Genomic DNA, 16,728 nt, shown 5'->3' on the forward strand with positions numbered 1-16,728 from the left:
AAAAATCAGAAAGTAAATCAATGAAAACAAACCCCTGATGGATGCAGAAAGCCGCCGTGGCTACAAGTTGCACACTTACGTGCTTTTCACGGTGTTAGCCTCGGAGGTCCGATTGAGCTCAGCCGCAGGAGTACTGAGGGAGTCAAGGGTCATGCTCCCTGGCTCTGGGTCTGTGAAAATAGAGTATCCTCCATCAGCAAACGACCCAGGCAGTTTTCCCAGGAGGAAATCGGGCAAGTAAAATGTCTACTGGTGCGTCGTGAGCAATGTTGATGAGAGCAATAAGCCTGTAGAGGGACCAGTGATGGCGTGTGGCAAGTGACATTAAAATGACTAAAATGTCCTTCAGGAAAGTGGTAGGACAGTCCGTGTCTAGAACCAGAAAACTGTTTCAGCCTTAATCAGGACTCTCACCTCGGTATTGATCACAAGGTTATAATTCAAAAGAACAAATAAGCTTTTGTAACAACTTGTTTGTTTTATATGTTGGTAATGAAGATTAGAGAGAATTCAACAAAGAAGACTTGGAAGTGATGTATCCGTGACTGTGGTACTTAAACCTACAGGGAGGTTTATGTAGCTCAGAGGGAGAGCTTGTCCTTGTGTGCAAGCCTCAGGACCACTAAAAAGGTTAATGAGTAGGAAAGAAAAGAAAGAAAGAAAATTCTGGCTAAAAAGAGAAATATTGAAAATATGGAAAGGATTTATGGTATAACGACAAGAAGAGCCAGAGACCATAAAAAAGTGATACGATTAAAGTCTGCAGGAGGCAGAAGGATCACCTCACGTTCCAGGCTAGCTGAGGGTTAATATTCAGACCCCCGTCTCAAAAATCAAACAACAGTCACAAAAATCTAGATGGCTAAGGGTTAGAAGAGAAAATAGACAAGGAATATTATGTTAGAGTAGAATATTTATGCATGTTTAAATTTTCTTCTTAAAACCCTAGTGTGGGGGGCTGGAGAGTTGGCTCAGAGGTTAAGAGCACTAGCTGCTTTTCTAGAGGACCTAGGTTCGATTCCCAAGCACCCACATGGTGGCTCACAACTATCTTTAGCTCCAATCCCCGGGGATCTGACACCTTCTGACTTCCTAGAGCACCGGGCACATGCATGGTGCACCTATACACATGCAGGCGAAACATTGATACACATAAAACAAATATAAAAACATGAGTGAAGCTCCTCTTTGCTGGGCTGTGGTGGTGCACACCTTTGATCCCAGCATTAGGGAGGTAAGGCAGGCTCTGTGAGTTCAAGGCCTGCCTGGTCTACAAAGCTAGTTCCAGGGCAGACAAGGATTTGCAGAGAAACCCTGTCTTGAAAAACAAAATAACAAAACAAAACAAAACAAAAACACCAGTGTGCTTATAACAGTAGAAAGCAAATTGTTTTAAACAGTGCCATCTTTATGAGGGAGGTTTATGCACATTCCCCTGACAACCTGCAAATACCATGGTCAGGCATTACCCACTGTTCAGTTGGTCATGCTCCCCTACATCCAGGGCTCCTTGGTAACTTGGGTTCCCCTTTTCCTTTCTCATACATTCACGTGATAATGACTCTCACACATGGAGCACCCTCTGGGCTTTGGAGTGGGAAAAGGACTGTTAGTGTACAGCATGGCTGAGGAACGTACCTGAGAATTTCTTTTACTTTGTATAAGTGACATTAGCGGGTAGTAGAAGATGATTACAGTATCTAAGGTATCTCCATGACAAGAGGACCCCTGTGAAGATTTATTTCTTCAGCATGGTGGCTCGGGGTGGGGGTGGGGGGTGGAGAGTGGGGAAAACTCATTGAAGGCATGTTCTGCTCTGAACAATTTTTTTTTCCAACTCGGGTGCAGGGATTGAGATGACCACCAGAGGGCGAAATTGTACTGTCCAGAAGCGGAGGCTTAAACTGGTCGTTAACCCCACCATTTGAGATCCGGGGATGTGAGTCAAGGAAGGAGGATTTCTTCCCCTTAGTAAAATCACCTGAGAGCATAACTCTGCAGAGCGTAGAATAAGATCTTGTGTACTCATTACCCACGGACTTTCCCAGTTAGCCTTGTGAGATCTGAATAGTGTCACATATTAGATTCACATTTTCCCAATAAAGAAATGAAGTATTTGGCCATATGAGAATCACGGCTTCATGGAAGAAAAGAAGCAGGGACACGTGGAAGAGCCAGCAATATCATGCATCAAGAGAGCAAGCCAGGGAAGCCTAATTTGGCCAATAACAACCTGCTCTCACTACAATTAGCCCACTCCTGAGGGAACTGAGCCTTTCATGAGAGTGAGGTCCTGGGCATAGAATCAATTTTGGGTTGGTTTCAGAGACAGGTCTCACTATGTAGCCCAGGCTTGCCCAGAACTTAGTCTCCCTGCCTCAACTTTCCCAGTGTAGGGTTGCAGGCATGTGTTAGCACATCAGATGGGACTTTCACAATTGCCTTGAATGGATAGATTAATTTAGGGGCGATTGTCTTCTCTTTTCCTTTTTTTCCAGAAAGAATCTTGCTAGGTCACCCAGGCTGGTCCCAAGTGTCACACACCCTGTTTGGGATTGTCATCTTTATGATAATGGTTTCTCCTATCTGTGAACACTATACCCAGGTTATAGAGATTATATCTATTCATGTCTATTTTTCTTTAGTTGAAATGAAATCATATATTATCTTTTTCTTAAGATTTATTTTATTTATTATACATACCGTGTTCTGTCTACATGTGTCCTTGTAGGCCAGAAGAGGGCACCAGATCCATTACAGGTGGTTGTGAGGTTGCTGGGAATTGAACTCAGGACCTCTGGAAGAGCAGCCAGTGCTCTTAACCACTGAGCCATCTCTCCAGCCCCCCATATATTACCTTAAAATTATACTTTCCCATATTTAAGTCCACAAGTTAATAATTAGTAATGAGACTTTAAAAATTAGAGTGAGTTCCAGGACAGCCAGAGCTACACACAGAAACTCTGTCTCGAAACAGGACAAAGATCAGATTATGAGCGGAAGCGTCCCTCTTCCCTTTTTGCTCTGTACAGGCTGCTTGCTGTCGAAACAGGCAAGTTCATGAAACCGGGGCAAATGGCGCTGGTCCTGGCTGGACGCTGCTCCGGACACAAAGCCATCATTGTGAAGAACACTGATGATGATGGCACCTCTCCCTTGTCGTCATGTTCTGGTGGCTGGAATTGACCGCTACCCCCCCCCCAAATGACAGCTGCCATGGGCGAGAAGAAAAATGCCAACAGGACTTCCTTTGTGAAAGTTTACAACCGCAGTCACCTCGTGCCCACAGAGTGCTCTGTGGCTGTCCCTTTGGACAAAACTGTTGTCAACAAGGACATCTTTAGAGACCCAGCTCTGAAATGCAAGGCCCAGAGGGAGGGGCAAGGTCAAGTTTGAGGGACTATACAAGACAGGGAAGAACGACTGATTTTTTTTTCCAGAAGCTTCGATTTTAGGTATATTTTTGTTTCCATAATTAAAAATTTAAAAAGAAAGAAAAAAAGAAAGGAAGGAAGAAATTAGATCGCTGTAGGGGACTTCTGGGAAACCAGCTCGTTGAAAACTGATGCATAAAGGGAATGACTGACCAATTATCCTGCCTTCCTATGTAAACTACAATTGGATAATTAAAAGTAGCACACGGGGAATAGTCCTCTTTGTTGGAGTTTCCCAACTAGTAATTGAGGAAGCTGGGTGGTGGCGCACGCCTCTGATCCCAGCACTCGGGAGGCAAAGACATGCAGATCTCTGTGAGTTCAAGGCCAGCCTGGTCTACAGATAGAGTTCCAGGGCACCTAGGGCTACACAGAGAAACCCTGTCTTGAAAAACCAAAGCAACAACAGCAAAACTAGTAATTGAGGAAGGATTGATAGAATTCCATACAGTATCGTGATTTTGCCAGCTCCACTCCTGATGGATCTGTAGCTACAGACATGGGCAAGAGACAAGAACACTCTGTGTCCTGAGAGACACAGAACTGGCCTTGCCAAAAGGAAGGATGAAACCTGAGCTTGATTAAGTCCCTAGACCCAAGGACCGAGTGACAGGAAACAGGAAAGCCGGGACACAAGAAACCACAACAGGAAGACATGGTTAGCAAAATTAACATCACCGGAGACTCGGCAGGACACAGAGACCCACTTTTCTGAGTGTAGACTAAGAGGGGGAGGAAAGAAATAGAGTAGAACCTATCATTTAAACGACACTTGAAGGCCATATCAACTAATTATAATCAACTCAAACAATTACAACCGTGAAACAACAAGAACTTGAAAACTATGAAAGCATGGTCAACCATATTAAAGAATTCTTTGGATTCTTAGGTGTGAAAAGGTCTTAGATACTTTTCTACAGCTGGGATGAAATGTCATGGCCAAAAGCAACTTGGGGAGAAAGGGGTTTATTGGGCCAGTAAGCAGCACCCCTCCACGGCCTCTGAGTCAGCTCCTGCCTCCAGGATCCTGCCTTGCTTGAGTTCCTGTCCTGACTGTCTTCAGGGATCAATAGTAACATGGAAGTGTAAACTGAATAAACTCTTTCCTCCCCATTTGCTTTTTGGTCACAGTGTTTCCTTGCAGTGATAGAAACCCTAAGACACCCGTCCTGGCGACACACACCAGTAATCCCAGATCTTGGGAAGTAGAGGTAGGAGACAAGGCTATCCTCTACTATATAGTGAGTTCCAAGCTGGCCTGGGCAACATGGACCCTGTCTCAAAGAACAAAGCAAAACAAAAACAATAATAAATAAAAATAATTTCATTCGCCTTTTGTGTCTTGAAAGACTATATAACTGCTCTGTAAAAATCTGTATTTAGGGGGGTGGGACGCTTTAATCCAGCACTCGGAGCAAGCAGGGATCTCTGTGAGTTCGAAGTGTTACCAATGACTAGAAAGCAAACTAACAGAAAATGTCTGAAAAAAAAAAAAAAAAAAAAAAATCTGTATTTAGTAATCAGTCCTTTTTTGTTTTTAGTGGCTTGTTTGTTGTGGCGTGGATCGTAAATGCCTCTCCTGGGTTATGTGCTAAAGGCTCGGCCACCAACCTGGGCTGACATTAGGAGGCAGTGGTACCTTTAGGGGATGGGCCTCGAGGAAGAAAGGTTACCTGGGGTGTGCCTTTGGAGTAGATATTGGGACCCCGGTTCCTTCTTTTCTCTCTTCGTTTCCTGACCACACCAGGCCGTCTGCTCTGCTTCACGCTCTCTGCCATGACGTTCTGCCTTCTGCAGCCCCAAAGCAACTGGAGGCAGGTGACCAGGGACTGACCTCTCTGTGACCCTGAACCAAACCAAAGCTTCTACATTGTCTCAGTGACGAAAAGCTGACCAAGAAATCAGCACAGTCCTTCTGTGTGAATAACGTCATCTGGGAGTAATGGCAGAGTCACTTCCTCCTTCCGGTCCGTTTACCCCTCTTTTCCTTGTAGGGCCCGTGAGGGGGGCTAGCATGCTGGCAGAGGCAGTGATGGGGGGCGTCTGTGTCCCAGTCTCCTCCAGAGGGATGCTGCTGTGTCCCAGTCCCCTCCAGAGGGATGCTGCTAAAGTTTCACTCAGGTGTGATGCTTGACAGCCATGGTAGGGCTTCCGTATATGTCCTTATGGGGACCAGAAAGTCTCTTCCAGTCTTCTGCTCCTACCTTGATTTTTATTTTAGATAGGTTCTCACTATCTTGCCCAGGTTGGCCTTGGATTCTTGGGCTAAAGTGATCCTCCAGTCTCACTTCCTAAGTAGCCACTGCAGCTACCCAATCATTTTAAATCATCAAACAGACAAACAAACTTCTTCCCTTGTACAGATACTGAAATTACTTAAAAACTTTTATTTATCCTTATTTTTTAAAAGATTGTGTATGTATGTATGTATGTATGTATGTATGTATGTATGTATACAGTGTTCTGCCTGTATGCCAGAGAGGGCACCAGATCTCATTACAGATGGTTGTGAGCCACCATGTGGGTGTGGGAATTGAACTCAGGACCTTTGGAAGAGTAGCCAGTGCTCTTAACCTCTGAGCCATCTCTCCAGCCCTATTTATCCTTGTTATTTTATGTACATATTTATTTGTTTTTGTGGAGCTGCACATGAGTTGGACAAGCACCCCACCACTGAGCTACACTCCCAGCCTGGCTTTCCCCTTTACTGTGGATAAGAACCACATAAACAGACTTTCAGACGTTGGCCATTTTGAATTTCTGTGATAAACTGAGTTCAGTCACTGAGTATTGTTATTGTTATTTATTTGTTTATTTACAATTTAAGTGTAAGGATTCAGTTAGCTATTGTCTTGGAAATTTCACATTGAGGGGGGTTTCAAGACAGGGTTTCTCTGTGTAGCTTTGCGCCTTTCCTGGAATTTGCTTTGTAGACCAGGCTAGCCTCGAACTCACAGAGATCCACCTGCCTCTGCCTCCCGAGTGCTGGGATTAAAGGCATGTGCCGCCGCCGCTGCTGCCTCCGCCGCCACCACCTCCCGGTGGAATTTCACATTTCTGATCATTAAGACTGGCCGGCCTTCCTTCCCCTCCTGGTTTTGAGATAGTGTTTTGCTATATAGCCCAGGCTAGCCCTGAACTTGGTGATCCTCCTGCCTCAGTCTCTCACGTGGTGAGATTATACACACACCATCATGTCCCGTGGTTTTCTTTTCTTATGCTATCTTTATCTCCAGTTTCAGCTGCTCTCTGTCTTGACAAATTTAGGTTCTATGTGAGAAACGAGTGCTCTTTTCTAGAGGGTGAAGGAGTTTTCCCACTCAAAGGCAACATCTGTGTTCTGGGGACACTTTTGGTTTCCACACGGGGCTGAGTGGGAGTGTGCAGGAAGCAGCCTAAGGCGGCTATAGAGAATGAGGAACCTTTTCCAGAAGGAAAGGGAAAGCTGTAGAGCGTGTGTCGTTCATCTAGGTGCTAAAGCTAGACTCTCCTGAGCCCAGGTGGCAGGACCTAGCTGCGTGTGTCTGTGAAGGTCCCACAGAGAACAACTGGGACCGAGGAGGCCGGTGACCTTCATGAGGCTGATCTCGCAGGGTGCCACCTTCCAGCTCCCAAGTTCACACTTGCCACCTTCACAGATTCCTTCTCCCCACAGCCTCTCCCGCCATGGCCGGGCTGGCCATCATGACTTCACCCTCACCCCGTCTGCCAGCTTCTCCCACCATGGCAGGGCTGGCCACCACGGCTGGCTCTTGTTCCTTCTCAGCTATTTGCTTCTGGAGTCCAGAGCCGTGCCCAGGAAATCCCTGGAACTGAACTCGATGCCACAAGCTCCGGAGACCTTGGTTTTACTAGTCAGTAAGGACCATACAACTCTCTTGCCTTGATAGCCTCAGCTCCCTTAACCTGAAATGGAAAAGAATTGCCAAGGATTCTGAACAGTCTCCAGATTCATGCTGGGTTTAAAACAAAGCAAAACAAAATGCTGCAGTGTGTGTGTGTGTGTGTGTGTGTGTGTGTGTGTGTGTGTGTGTGCATGTGCGTATGTGTGCCTGTGTGAACGTGTCTGTGCACGTGTGTGTTTCCCTGCCTGTCACTCTTTCCTATTCAGAACACGGTAAGAGTCAAGAGCCTTGTGGAAACCCCGCCTGTCAGTATCTGTGTGCAACAATAAAACAACCCCTAAAGAGACCTAGCTTTGCATCTCAGCTCTTTCCCTGTCCAGCTCGAGAGTGCCCAAACCGTCTCATTTTTCTCACCTGTGAAGCGGCCATAACATGATTTGAGATATTATACTTAGGGCGAGGCTAAAACAGGATGAACATCCACAAAATCTCCAACACGCCCCAAATTTCTTCTCTCTCCTCAACTCTTCCAGTGAAGGGTGCCAAAGAAACCGTGGGTGAGTTTAAAGGTCTGAATGGTCCCCGTGGTGCCCGTCGGGGGCTTATCTGCTCCTCACATTTGCCCCGGGCTCCGTGGCCCACCCGCAAGGAATCCGTGGGCAGTCCCAGCGTGGGGCCGCCTCACAGGCTACTCGGAGAGGAAAAGAAAGGAGTCGGTGATGGGGCCCGGCAGAGAGCCAGCCTGCAGGGAGACCCCTGCCTGGGGTCTTGAAGTCCCCACAGGGAGCTCTTCTTTTTGTCAGGAGCTGTGGCCCTGCCCTGGGGGGAGGCAGCTGCTCCCCTGGGGTGCTGGGTCCGTTTGTCTTCTGGCCCCTCTCCTGACAACCCATGCGGTTTTGTTTCTCAAAGGAAAAAAAAAAAAAGAATCCTGCAGGGGTGGGGAGGGGGGGTCTGAGCACGGGGGTGGGGGTGGGGAAGGGGAGGAGCTTGAGATTTAGTTCATGGGTAGAGCATTTGCCTAGCAAGTTCAAGACCTTGGGTTCCGTCCCCAGCACCCAAACAGACAACAACCCCAAGAATCTCATCATTCAAATGTGTGTGTGTGTGTGTGTGTGTGTGTGTCTGTCTGTCTGTCTGTCTTTACATCCCTATTTCCTCTTTCCTTTCTGCTCTCTCCCCTTCTACCCAAGAGCACTTGACTCACAAAGCCTCCTTCAATAACTTATCAACCAGAATCAGTCCACAGACTGAGGTTGGGGGGGGGGGCAGTCAGGCCTTGGGCCTCTCCATTGCCCAGTCGTGACGAAGGTCATGTTGCCCCTACCTCTCTGCCTTCATTTTCTTATCTGAGAAACAGGGATGGGCAAGAGAGCAAGGCGCGCTGGAGAAGACCTTCTTCCTGGTGCTGCACGCAGTGAACAGGAACTGCCCCGCGTCTGCCTTCTGAGGGCATCACAGTCAGTCCTTCCTTCATGGCAGTGTCACCTCCTCCAGGAAGCCCGCAGTGATGATTTGCATCTAAAATGTCCTCCTTGGCTGCCAGCCCGGAGGGCTGCTGGGAGGAAGTAGGAGGTTGGGGAAGTTAGGCTGCTGGTGGCGTGGGGGCATTCTGGGACACTGGCTCCTTTCTCTCTTCCTTGGCTTCCCGGCTACTGGTTGTGAGCAGCTCTGCCCTGCTGCTTCCTCTCTGCCACAGTGCTCTGCCCTGTACGGCTCCAAAGCAGCAGAGCCACGGGAGCCACAGGCCACAGGGCCACGGGGGCCACAGGGCAGGGCCACGGGAGCCACAGGGCCATGGGGGGCACAGGGCAGGGCCACGGGAGCCACAGGGCCATGGGGGGCACAGGGCAGGGCCACGGGAGCCACAGGGCAGGGCCACGGGGGCCACAGGGCCACGGGGCCACGGGGCCACGGGCCACACAGGGCAGGGCCACGGGAGCACAGGGCAGGGCCACGGGGGCCACAGGGCACGGGGCACGGGGCCACGGGGGCCACGGGGCCAGCGGGGGCCAGGCAGGGCCACGGAGCGTGGACAGACCCCAAAGGCAATCACCCTCTTGCTAAGTCGCCCTCTCTCTTCCGTTTGGTTGTAGTGATGGAGCGCCGACTCCCGCCTTTCCTGACCTGGGTCTTTGCTCCTCCAGTCCATGGCGACCGCTGTGCTCTCCCAGGTCCTGTTGGGACCATCGCCTTACCCGTCTTTCTCCTCCAACCAAAACTAGAGCTACCATAGGGGAAATGGCTTCCCCAACCAGAGAATGCAGAACTTAGCCAGGGATTAGAAAAGCGCTCCGGGCGGTGGTGGCGCATGCCTTTACCCCAGCACTCGGGAGGCAGAGCCAGGCGGATCTCTGTGAGTTCGAGGCCAGACTGGGCTACCAAGTGAGCTCCAGGAAAGGCGCAAAGCTACACAGAGAAACCCTGTCTCGAAAAAAAAAAAAACAAAAAAAAACAAAAACAAAAAACACTTGATGGTCTAATAAAGAGCTGAACAGTGCTTATTTATTAGTTTTCTTTCTGAATTAACAAACGAGAGAGCAAAATCTGTTTTTACTGATGAGGTCTTTTTTAATAATTTTTTTTTTTTTTTTTTTTTTTTTTTTTTTTATGTGCTGTTAACTGTGGTCTAATAGTGAAGGCAAGAGAGGAGAAAGGAAGGAGGGTGGAAGGAGGAGAGAATATATAGAAGGAGAAATCTGGGAGGAAGAAGAAAGAGCCAGAGAAGGAGGAGCACTCCAGGGTCAGTCACCTAGCCACATAGCAAGTCGCGGAGTAAGAGTAAGATTTACAGAAGTAAGAGAACAGGAAAAGCCCAGAGGCAAAAGGTAGACGGGATAAGTTAAGGAAAGCTGGTAAGAAACAAGCCAAGCTAAGGCCAGGCATCCATAAGTAAGAATAAGCCTCCGTGCGTGATTTATTTGGAAGCTGGGTGGCGGAACCCCCCAAAAGAGCAAAAGAGTAAAAACAAAATCTGAGGCCTTCTGTCGATGGAAGAGGCCCTGGGCTCACAGGATTGCTTACTGCCTCTTGCGCCCGTGGCGATCACCTACCCACAGAGGCCTGGGGGGAGCAGAGCCTTAGGTGGGACACAGTGCAGCTGGCAGGCTGGCTTTCCCTGTGAGCAGCTGCAGTGGAAGGAGGCTGGTCCTGGCTCAGCTGCTGCTCCTAACTGCTGGAGCAACAGTGTGAGGGATACAGCTCTCAGTATTACACGGGCCAGCCATCTTGGTTTGTGGGACGGGACGGAAGCCCAGAGAGGTGATGCACCCTGCCTTCAATATCGGCCTTAAATTTATTCTTTGTGTCTTTCAAATCATGCATCCTTCTCCCAACCATCTTCCATCCCCTCGCACCCGCCCTCTGCCTCTGCAAACCCCACCCCCCAATAAAACAAAAAATTTTTAAAAAAAGGGGAAAAAAGGAAGAAAGGGAAAAATCTCATCAGGAAGCTGCAGTGTGATGCAGTGAGTCCCACAGTAAACCCCTTTATTTATGTATTTTTACATGTGAGTGTTCATCGCAAAAATCGTTGGTTCGGTTCAAGGCCCCTGGTCTCTGCTACACTATCGACTCTGGGCCCTCACTGGGACGACTCCTGGACACCCCATTGCTGCCCGGTGTCATGGAGATCCGGCAGCCCTGAGTCCGCAGGACTGATGCTCCACACCTGTGCTCCCGCAGATCACAGATGAGGCGGATGTTGGGGTGGGTCAGCACTTAACTCTGGTTCTGGGCCTGGGGAGTTGTGGGGTTGGTCAGCCAGGCAGCTCGGCCCTGTCCTGACCACCAGGGGGAGCTCTCCAGCGTTACCCTTTGCAGCCATGAGTAAGGAGTGGGAACCCCACTTTTGAATTTGAAACTCTGTGTCCTCAGGGAGTCGATGCCAATGTTTATCAGACACGAGTGTGCGCATGAAACAGCTGAGGGTCGTGTGTGTGTGTGTGTGTGTGTGTGTGTGTGTGTGTGTGTGTGTGTGTGTGTGTCCATGTTTGTGTATGTTCAAGAGCATATGCACCTATGTGTATGTGTGAGCACTGAGGATTGAGCCTACGTCCTCATGTTCGGCAAGCATTCTGTCACGTTACATCCCAATCCTCTGCTCACCTTTTCTTGAGGTGATAGGTGCGTCTATTAGCTTAACTGTGTTTCTTTTTTCTTTCTTTCTTTTTTGTTTTTTCGAGACAGGGTTTCTCTGTAGTTTTGGTGCCTGTCCTGGAACTCACTCTGTAGACCAGGCTGGCCTTGAACTCACAAAGATCTGCCTGTCTCTACCTTCCGAGTGTTGGGATTAAAGGCGTGCGCCACCCACCGCCGCCCGGCCTGTGTTTCACTTTTTATTCTGAGCCAAGGTCTTACTAAGTTACCCAGGTAGAACTGGTATTTGCAATCTTCCTTCCTTATTCTCTCCCAAGTAGCTGGGATGACAGGCCTGTACCACTAGCCTTGGCCACCCAGAGTCGTGTTAAAACATAGGTTGCTTTCAGGTGAGAGCTCAGAATCTGCATCTCTAACAAGCTCTCAAGTTCTACCTAGAAAAGGCCTAGGCAGGTGGTCCTCAGAAATGTGTGGTCTAGACCTTGTGGATGCCCATGACGTCCTGAGGGCGGTCACCTCAGGTTAAGGGAGCCAGTCTGTTGTGGGGACCCACAGAGCTTTCCTAGTGAGACCTTATTCAAAGTCAGAGAATCTGAGCTTGCTTTACCTAGCCGGGCTGCATAATGGGATGATTGGGCCAAGGGCGTGGTTTCTGGGTGTTTGGAAGGGTCTACACTTGGTTGTGCGGTGTGCTTTGATCTTGAAAGGGGGACGTCTTTTGCCTCTCCCCTTGGCACTGTATAAAAAGCCCTTTGGACTAAACCTCAAGGTGACCGGGTATTGACCCAGGGCCCTCCTGAAGCTATCCTGTGCCTCTGTCTTTTCTTTCTTTCTTTTTCTTTCTTTCTTTCTTTCTTTCTTTCTTTCTTTCTTTCTAGATTTATTTATTTATTATGTATACAGAGGAGGGCACCAGATCTCATTACAGATGGTTGTGAGTCACCATGTGGGTGCTGGGAATTGAACTCAGGACCTGTGGAAGAGCAGTTGGTGCTCTTAACCTCTGAGCCATCTCTCCAGCCCGCCTCTGTCTTTCTTATCTCCTCCCATCTTTCTATTTAGTACTTCCTCATTTCCTCTCCCCTCCCCACAAGAACCCCTAGACAGGTCAGAGCTGGACTCCGACAGACTCTCACGGTCTATCTAGAAGCTGACAGGCCAGTATCACCCATCCCCGGGGGCTACAGCGCTCCCCACGCTGCCGGCTGCTGCTTTGACTATGATGATGTGTGTGCTGGCTGGTGGCCATGGCTTCTTTGAGTCCCCAAGTTGTAGGTTTACGGCATTCATTATTCCTGCAGGCGCCGTTTCTTTGTAGGGAAGTTCGTGGAGCCCAAAGCTGAACTCTGCTCCTGAGGGCACCCTGAAAACTCAACATGTTCATCCGTTCATCTGACCCATTTATTCACTCACTTGTGGGGTGTCCACCAGGTCTGGACAACAGCCTTGTCTTCAAGCACACACACAAGACATGGGGCCATGAAGTGGCACCTAGTGGCTGGCTATCCAACACGCTGTGTGTGAAACTGAGTCAGACTTGGGGTGGGTCTGCCTGCTTCTGCTTGTGGGGAGCAGCGCCCCCTTGTGTTTAGCTTGGTTCAGCCCGCAAGACCCTGACTTTCCCAGCTTTCCTAGGAGCTGCGTGGGTCCAGGGGTCCAGGGATCCGGGGGTCCGGAGGATGGGTCTTGGTGTTTATTACAAGAGAAACCCGACTCAGACAGGGGACTTGCCGCAGAGCCTGACAGCTTGAGCTGGATCCCTGGACCCCACGTGGTGGAAGGAAGGAACCGACTCCTGCGCTTGTCCTCTGACCCGGACATGTGCCGTGCCTCCCCCCAGTAAATAAACAAATAGAAAGCCAAAGTTTTAAAAGGCAGCGGTGCACTCAACACTGACCCTTCCTCTCCTGTCCTGCGGAGCGAGGGGAGCGCCGGGTCAGCACTGTGTGCATAAGGGTAACCTCACAGAGGACCAGTTTCTGTCCTGCACCGAGAGGGACCGGGGCTCTGGACAGCCTCGCGTGGTGGAGCCCCATGCCTGCCCGCCACCTGCCGCGTTGGCTGTTTTCACGGCAGAGATGAGTGAGCGTTCCTTTGTTAGAACAGCAGGGCAATGATCACACACCCCTCTTTTTCTGTTATTATTTGATGTGTGTGAGTATTTTGCCTGCACGTGCACCCGGTGTGTTCCTGGTGCCTGCAGAGGCCAGAGGAAGGCATCGGATCCCCTGGAACTGGAGTTACAGATGGCTGTGAGCCACCATGTGGTTGCTGGGAATTGAACCCAGACACTCTGGAAGAGCAGCCAGTGCTCTTAACCACTGAGCCATGTCTTCAGTCCGGCACAGTCCTTTTTGATAAGGTGGCGGGCTGTCTTGCTGAATGGAATAGTGGAAATAGCTTGTTTTCTTTCTTTCTTTCTTTTTTAAAAGATTTATTTATTTATTTATTGTACAGTATATAATCTGGCTGCATATACTCCTGCAGGCCAGAAGAGGGCACCAGATCTCATTATAGATGGTTGTGAGCCACCATGTGGTTGCTGGGAACTGAACTCAGGACCTCTGGAAGAGCAGCCAGTGCTCTTAACCGCTGAGCCATCTCTCCAGCCCCTCAACTCTCTTTTTTATCACAACCACCCCAGGGGATAAACACCATTCCTTTCCCCACTTTCTAGATGAAGGAAGAAGATGTCCAGAGACATTCAGCAATATTCTCCAGGCCACACAGCTAGTAAGTGGTAGAGCTGGTAAGATTTGAACCCAGGAAGGAAGACTCCATAATCAGTTCTTCATCGCAGTGATGTCGGGACTTTAAGAAGGATTTTGGCGGAGAACTAAATGTGCCCATCAAAGAGCAAGTGCCCCAGTGGTTGAGAGTAATGAAACCCTCATGTGGGCTCCTGACAGGATGCAACTTATGGCTATATAATCAAGGTTTTGACAGAACAGGGTGGGGCCTGGAGAGAGAACTCAGCGGTTAAAAGCGTTTGCTGTTTTGTGGGGGATCTGAATTTGATTCCCATCTCAAACAGCTCAGATCTGCTCGAAATTCCAAATCTAGGGGGAATCTGATTCCTCTTGGCTTTCCATGGGTACCCGCACTCACACGCAAATATCTAACAGATGTACACACGAATATACAGAGTTAAAATAAGACTTAAAAAGTGGACTGACAGCTGACTGTCCTCAAGTGCTTAGTCCGAGGTAGGCATTCCTTTTTATTGTGTCTTGGAGACTTGGAGATAGGATCTTTTTTTTTTTTTTTCCGAGACAGGGTTTCTCTGTGTAGCTTTGCGCCTTTCCTGGAACTCACTTGGTAGCCCAGGCTGTCCTCGAACTCACAGAGATCTGCCTGCCTCTGCCTCCCGAGTGCTGGGATTAAAAGTGTACACCACCTTCGCCCGGCGGCTTTAAACTCTTTATATAGCCAGCATGACCTTGAACTTCCAGTCTCCCTGGGGAGATTACAGATATGTGTCACCACACTCAGTTTATGAGGTGCTAGGTACTGAATCTTCTGCTGGAGGGGTACTGACTGTGTCCCCACTGAGCCTTGGTCCCAGCCCCCTGAGACAGGTATTCCAAGCATAAATAGTGCCTGCTCACCAATTCCTTCCCTAACCCCTATTACTTTAAATACAAAAACAAAAAACAGATTAAATAGATCCTGGCAAATTCAGAGGAACAAGTGTGAGAAACAGGTCTCAAGACTGTGGTTGGAGAGTGTGGTCCCTGAACCTCCAGCATCAAGGGGGGAAACTCACTAAAAATGCACACTGCTGGGCCTCAACCCAGATCTAAACCAGACTGAAAATGTTTCAGAGAAGGACAGAAATCTTTTGCTTTTCACCATTGTTGGTTTTGTTCATATTGTCTCCTTTAATCAAATTTTTAAGATTTATTTTTATTTATGTGTCTGTGTATGTGTGAGTATATGCCTCGTGTGAGTACCTTCGGTGGCCAGAAGAGGGCGACAGATATACGGGAGCTGGAGCTACAGGCCTCTGTTCTTCACCTTTGTGGGTACTGGAACTTGAACTTGGGTTTTCTGAATGGACAGAGAGCTCTCCCAAGGACGGAGCCATCTTTCCAGCCCTGTTCATTTAGTTTTGGATACAGGTCTGTCTCCATAGCCCAGGCTGGACTTGGTTTGCAATTCTTACACCTTAGCCTTCCAATTGCTGGAATTCCAGGGAAGTGCCACTACAGCCTTTTGTAGACCTTCCAGGCGAAGCCAGGCAGTGGTGGCGGCGGCAGCGGGCAGCGGTGCACGCCTTTAGTCCCAGCACTTGGGAGGCAGAGGCAGGCAGATCTCTGAGTGTGAGGCCAACCTGGTCTACAGAGCGAGTTCCAGGACAGCCGGGGCTACGTGGGGGCTACACGTTGCCCTGTCTTGAAAACCAAAACAAAAAACAAAACTTCCAGGTAATTCTGAAGTGCACTAATGTTTAAGGACCATTGATCTAGGAAGTAGCTAGAATTGAAGTTTTATTCTTTCCTTGGACTTTTGGGTTAAGAGCCATTTCCCTAGTCTGCTTGGATCTGGAGGTCATTGGATGGCCTTGCCATGTGGAAACACGAAAGCAGAATCTAAGTCCTCTGACTAGCTCATTCATTTTTTAAAATTTTATGTATGAACATGCGTATAATGTATGCAGTACTGGTGAGTGAACCCAGGGCCTTGCGAACACTCAACACTGGTCTCTGGCCTAGTCCTTATAACAAACTGTGAAGATCACTACTGAACTTAAAGTAGGGAAAAACAAAAACCAAACCAAACCAAAACAAAAACCCCAACTTGACCATTAAGACCAAAGGGGAGAATTGGTCTTTAAGCAACTCAAAGCATTTCCTTAGTACTTCCTCCTCCTTGCCTTTCAAGACCCGAAATCCTTTCTAGAAAACGAGCATTTGTCATTGGGGCAGGCAAATGCCTTCTGTGACTTTCCACAGCGGTGTTTCACTGTGTTAGAGACTGTCTGGCCAGCCTCCGAGGACCTCGGCCGGAGCCGGCCCGGTGTCATGGGACAGGAAATCTGGTTTGCCTGACTCAGTCATCGCTCAGTTTGGGCCATGGTCTGGGGTGCCTGAAGTCCCCGCTGCACTTGGCCGAGACCTCGGGGCCCTGTCAGTGTTCACATTCTGAATGTGTGATTTAGAATCTGGAGGATCTGAAGGTCAGATTTTTTTTTTCTGGCTCGTGCCACTCGGCTCAGAATATAGAGGCGACAGGGCCTCGGGTTAGAAGAATCCTTGCTTCAAACCTTGACCGACCCAGGGCTCACACTACCCTAATGTGTGATTGTCTGATACCCACAAAGAGTGACATCTTTAAATGTCAGGATGGGGCTG

General features: G+C 48.8%; 1 protein-coding gene and 1 pseudogene across 1 annotated transcript in view; one reads left to right on the top strand and one right to left on the bottom strand.

Moving 5' to 3' along the window:
* Kiaa2012 (KIAA2012 ortholog) overlaps positions 1–16,728 on the bottom strand; it is a 114,489-nt gene that overhangs the window by 12,716 nt on the left and 85,045 nt on the right. Inside the window, 1 exon segment of the mRNA XM_037210453.1 lies at positions 80–170. Coding sequence (XP_037066348.1) covers positions 80–170 — 91 coding nt within the window.
* Positions 3,058–3,455, top strand: LOC114685752 (annotated as a pseudogene).

Source organism: Peromyscus leucopus, chromosome 13, assembly GCF_004664715.2.
Source record: "Peromyscus leucopus breed LL Stock chromosome 13, UCI_PerLeu_2.1, whole genome shotgun sequence".
Taxonomy (NCBI): Eukaryota; Metazoa; Chordata; class Mammalia; order Rodentia; family Cricetidae; genus Peromyscus; species Peromyscus leucopus.